Here is a 4997-nt window from a genome sequence, read left to right as displayed (position 1 = left end):
GCTGACTAGCAGGCTCCCAGCCATCCTGGGCACAGCTTGGGGGCTGGGACGGGCCAGGGGCTCCTCTAGCTCTGCTGGCTGCCTGCCCAGGGGGCTGGGGGTTGTGGGGGGGTCAGGCGGTGTGGGCACAGGCTGATTGCACGAGTCCCTCTTGAGCAGGGATTGCTCCTGGGACAGCAGCTACGTGTGTCCAGGGACCTCCGAGCTCCCAGGCCGATTGTGTGGCATCAGGACTGGTCCTTACAAGCCCATCACCAGCCTCCTGGAGCCCCTTAGCCAACTGCGGGATGGGGACTGTAGTTCATTCTCCTCCTGCCTTTCCCCAAGCCCAAAGTGGAGCCGTTTGCCCAGCCTGCCCTCCCCGTGCCGGGCTGGAGCCTTGCACCCAGCCCACACGTAGGCAGGGACCCTCTGCTCAACCGGAGGGCTGGGAGCCACGACCTGGGGGCAAATCCCTGTGAGGGAATGGTGGAAATGCAATGCAGGCAGCCGGCCCAAGGCTCGCACCGCGCTTACCAAGCACTGCGCCACAGTGTTGCTCCTTAAACCACACCAGCTCCCTTTGCACAAGGCATTCGCCTGGTTGCAGCATGGCCACCTCCTTCGCATGTCCTCGGTTTTTTTAAAACACCCCCCCTGCCATAGCTAGCTCCAAACTCACTTCGGCTAAACCAGAACTGAACCGAGACAAGGTTTAAAAGACCTTCAAGTCCTCCCGTAGTCTAAGAAAGACCAAACCTCAGAGAAGGTCAGACAAGGTTCGCTCTTGCTGCGGCGAGGTGGGGTCTCCTGCAGAGCACGGTGACGTCCCGCTCCTGCAGACACCGGGGCCCATCGCTGGGCGATGCCTTGGCTCGCGAATGGCTGGCGGCCCCAAAAGGGTGGCTGTTTCCCCGGCAGCATCACCACACCGCTCAGATGGGATGCTCGTTACAGCCGGGAGTTAATCGCACAGCAGCGACGGCTATTGTTTCTTCACTTCCGCTTGTTATTTCCCCTCTCTGCAGATGGGGAGATCACTTCCAAGCCAATGGTGCTATTCCTGGGACCGTGGAGCGTCGGCAAATCCTCCATGATAAACTACCTCCTCGGGCTGGATGACACTCCCTACCAGCTCTACACAGGTACCACGCTCACCGCTCCCTCCCCGCTCCGCCGAGGGCACGTTGGCACCTGCACTTCTGCATCTGTGCGGTCAGCAGTTCCTGGCTGCATCTCTTCGATCTGCCCCCCCTTACGGCAGGGAGGTTGCGATCAGGGTCCATGCCACCCAGCTGCGGTACCATGCGGAGGGAGAGGTTCCCCACCATGGCCCAGGGCCTGTCCGTCCTCCCCAGGGAGGGGGAGGACATCTCACCCTGCAGCATCCCCATCCCGCAGCACAGGGCTCACCGCCTCTGATCCTGACTGCGAGAGAAGCGGTCACGTCGCAAGGGCAACTCGTCCTTGTCTTCTCCCCTTCCCTTCTCACGTGGAGCCAATTAGTCCACCGTCCCAGGAGAAAAGCCATTCCCCTTCCCTCCTCCTGGCTCCCACAGATGTCATCTCACAGCTGAGGGCAGATGTCCACGGCTGGGGTAATGAGGGCTCCCGGGAGGTGGTTCTCCAGGGTGCCTTGTGCCATCAGGCCACTTCCAGAACAACCATTCCCCGCAGAAAACAGCCCTGCTAGCATCTTCTCAAGAGGTTTGGCAAGAATTTCATGGCCCCGCTACTTGCTTTCCCCCAGCATCTCTTGGCAAGTGAGTGATGCTCCTGGGCTCCCCGGCTAGTCCCAGGCCAGCCCTGTCATGTCCATTGCCCGGCATGAATTTCACAGCTCTGCTGCTCCTCTCGTTGCTGGGCAGGGGCAGAACCCACCACCTCCGAATTCACTGTCATCATGCACGGCCCCAAGCTGAAGACCATCGAGGGCATCGTGATGGCTGCTGACAGCGCCCGCTCCTTCTCGCCCTTGGAAAAGTTTGGGCAGAACTTCTTGGAGAAGCTGATAGGGATCGAGGTGCCCCACAAACTGCTGGAGCGAGTCACCTTTGTGGACACACCGGGCATCATTGAAAACCGCAAGCAGCAAGAACGAGGTAGGGGTTTACTGGGTTCATCTAAGGGACTCCAGAAAACATGTCATAACGATGTGAGTTGACAAAGATGGTTGAAGCACAACGGGGAAGAGCCCTAGGTTACAAAAGGGGTCTTGCATTGGAGGGGATGGTGACACTTGTCTGCCCATGGCTATGGCAGCAGCAGCTGGGGCCTGGGGAACGTACCCGATTGTCATCAGCTAGAGCAGCCGTTTCTGCTGTTCGGAGGTGTGACAGTCAGGCGTTCCGGCAAGGTGTTTCCCGGGGACTCCTTGGGCTGTTGATTGTCTGCCTTGGCTCAGCATTTAACGCCCTGTTTGTCACCCTTGGAGCCAAGCTTTGCCAATGGCTGGGGCTACAGCAGGGCCCAGAGAAGCACCATCCCCACAGCACCTGGGATGCCAGGACAGATCAGCAGGGCTTCTTGACCTACTTGGTGCCCACTGGGGAAAGCAACGATGTGGCCGATATCTGCTCACAGGAGCAGCGGGAATCTGTGGCCAGCAGCAGGGAGAAAGAAGGTTTGGAGGTGAGGCTGAGAGACACGCAGGCCCAGGCACACAGGGATGGGTTTTCATGCCAAGAAACTCTGAAGTGTTTTCAGCACATGAGAAACAGGTTCTGGGCTGCACGGGAAGTCTGCTGTGTCTCACACCCTGTCCAACCCAGACAGGGCGTGAGACACGGCAGGCTCAAGGTTTATCTAACCCTTGACCTGAAGGGACTCATCCCACGTTGCCCATTTCTGCTGGATTTCTCTCTTTCCTCTCCTCAAGGTTACCCGTTCAACGACGTGTGCCAGTGGTTCATTGACAGAGCTGATCTCATCTTCGTTGTCTTTGACCCTACGAAGCTGGATGTGGGCTTGGAGCTGGAGATGCTGTTTCGCCAGCTGAAGGGCCGCGAGTCTCAGATCCGAATCATCTTGAACAAAGCTGACAGCCTGGCTACCCAGGAGCTCATGAGAGTCTACGGTGCCTTATTCTGGAGCCTGGCTCCTCTCATCAACGTCACAGAGCCACCCAGGGTGTACGTTAGCTCCTTCTGGCCCCACGAGTACCATCCAGATACCCACAAAGACCTGTTCCTCAAAGAAGAGATATCGCTCCTGGAAGATCTCAACCAGGTGATTGAGAACAGGATGGAAAATAAGATCGCCTTCATACGCCAGCACGCCATCCGGGTGCGCATCCACGCCCTTTTGGTCGATCGCTATCTACAGACCTACAAGGAGAAAATGACCTTCTTTAGCGATGGAGAACTGGTGTTCAGGGACATTGTGGAAGATCCTGACAAGTTCTTTATCTTTAAGTCCATTCTGGCAAAGACCAATGTCAGCAAATTTGACCTCCCCAACCGCGAGGCTTACAAGGACTTCTTTGGCATCAACCCCATCACCAGTTTTAAGCTGCTGTCTCAGCAGTGTTCCTATATGGGAGGGTGTTTCCTAGAGAAGATCGAGAAGGCCATCACTCGTGAGCTTCCCGATCTCTTGGGAAGCATCGGCTTGGGGAAGAAGCCCAACGTTCTCTCCTGCGACATCACTGGCTGTGGCGAAACCCCAAAGAATCGCTACAAGAAACCCTAAGGTGTTCTGTAATATAACCGTCCACGTGTTCCTACCGGTGAATGAGCTTATGTCTTATCTGTCCAAGAAGCCATGGTTTGTTAACCCTTTGAGTGCCACCACTGGCAAAGGCTACTGTACGATGAGGACTTTGAGTCATTGACATCGATGGCAGGGGAAGATGGGTGGGCATAAGAAAGAGAATAAAAACTGTGAATTCCTGACATTTTATCTTTGTTCTTTCGAGTAGAAGGCAATGTTTAAGCTGTAAGTATGAGCAATGCACGGTGAGCTAGAACTGTAGCTGCTTTTTCACTGGTGCCAAGAGTGCGTGAACAGGAATTTCAACCTCTGCATCCCCGAAGGCGGCAGGGAGCGAGACCGAGGGCACGGCGTGAGAGCACAGGGGAGAGCGGTGACACACTAAGCCGGGGCATCACCGGGAGCCCCGGGGGCAAAGCGCTGGACGGGGAAAGAGAGGCCAGGTCCTAGCTGTTGTTTTCAAGCACAAACATCCTATAAATCTCTGCAAATATTGATCTTGTTTTTCTTTCCAAGACTTTTAGGTCACCCAATGAGTTCTCCTTTCGCATAACAGCTGAGTTGAACTTCTGCAGCCTTCACCTGGGTGTTCGCCTTAAGAAGGGGCTTTTGCAGGGGCATTTGTAGCTCCAGAGAGGTAGCCGTGATGGGATTGGCAAATCCATGTCAGAGGAAGAAGCGGGCTGGAAAGGAGCTGCCAGCACCGGCTGAGCTGTGCTGGAGAAGGAGGGCCAGCACCCCGAATCACACCGTCCTACAAGGAGCCGTAAGCAGGTTTTCCTCCCCCTGGGCCAGCACAAGGACAAGGCACTTGGTGCCCCTGTGTGCCATCAACCTCAAAAACCCATGCTGGCAAGTCAAGCCTGAGGATCAGCAGGTCTCCAAGGGTTAAGGGTTTGGCAGTTTGACCTTGTTCAAGTCCATGTTGCTGTTTTCTCAGAGTCAGACCCCCGTGTTTTTGTGCTCTGTGGAGGGAGGCAGGAACGGGCGGTCACCAGCTGCATCCTTTTTGCCCATCTGCTGATCTGTTCTCCCTAGGACAACCCAGGCAGGTTTCTCTGGCTTGTTCGCCAAATTTCCCCCATTTTAGCCATGATTTTGTTGGCTCATCTCTGCGCATCAGCCCTCAGTCCTGGGAGGAGAAGGAGTATTGCTTCGGAAGCACCCAGGCAGGGTGAGATTCCCCGTTGACAGCCAACCTTGAAACCCAGCAGTGAAAGCCGGGGGATTAGGGGTGGCCTCGTCACTTGGCCCTTGCCTCTGGCCTGCTGCACGGCTGGCTGCTGAGCCGAGCACAAACCAACCAA

At 56.2% G+C, this 4997-nt stretch overlaps 1 protein-coding gene across 1 annotated transcript; it reads left to right on the top strand.

Moving 5' to 3' along the window:
• Positions 1 to 24: 24 nt before the first annotated feature.
• On the top strand, positions 25 to 3866 carry SRL (sarcalumenin; the record flags this gene model as incomplete). The annotated part of the gene is made up of 4 exons (XM_009576730.1): positions 25 to 52; positions 1008 to 1124; positions 1848 to 2081; positions 2858 to 3866. Coding segments are annotated over 4 exons (1191 nt in total), but the record flags the coding sequence as incomplete, so codon positions are not given.
• Positions 3867 to 4997: the final 1131 nt, after the last annotated feature.

The sequence above is a fragment of the Fulmarus glacialis genome, unplaced genomic scaffold (assembly GCF_000690835.1).
Source record: "Fulmarus glacialis isolate BGI_N327 unplaced genomic scaffold, ASM69083v1 scaffold26924, whole genome shotgun sequence".
Lineage (NCBI taxonomy): Eukaryota > Metazoa > Chordata > Aves > Procellariiformes > Procellariidae > Fulmarus > Fulmarus glacialis.
This window is presented reverse-complemented; position numbering and strand designations above follow the sequence as displayed.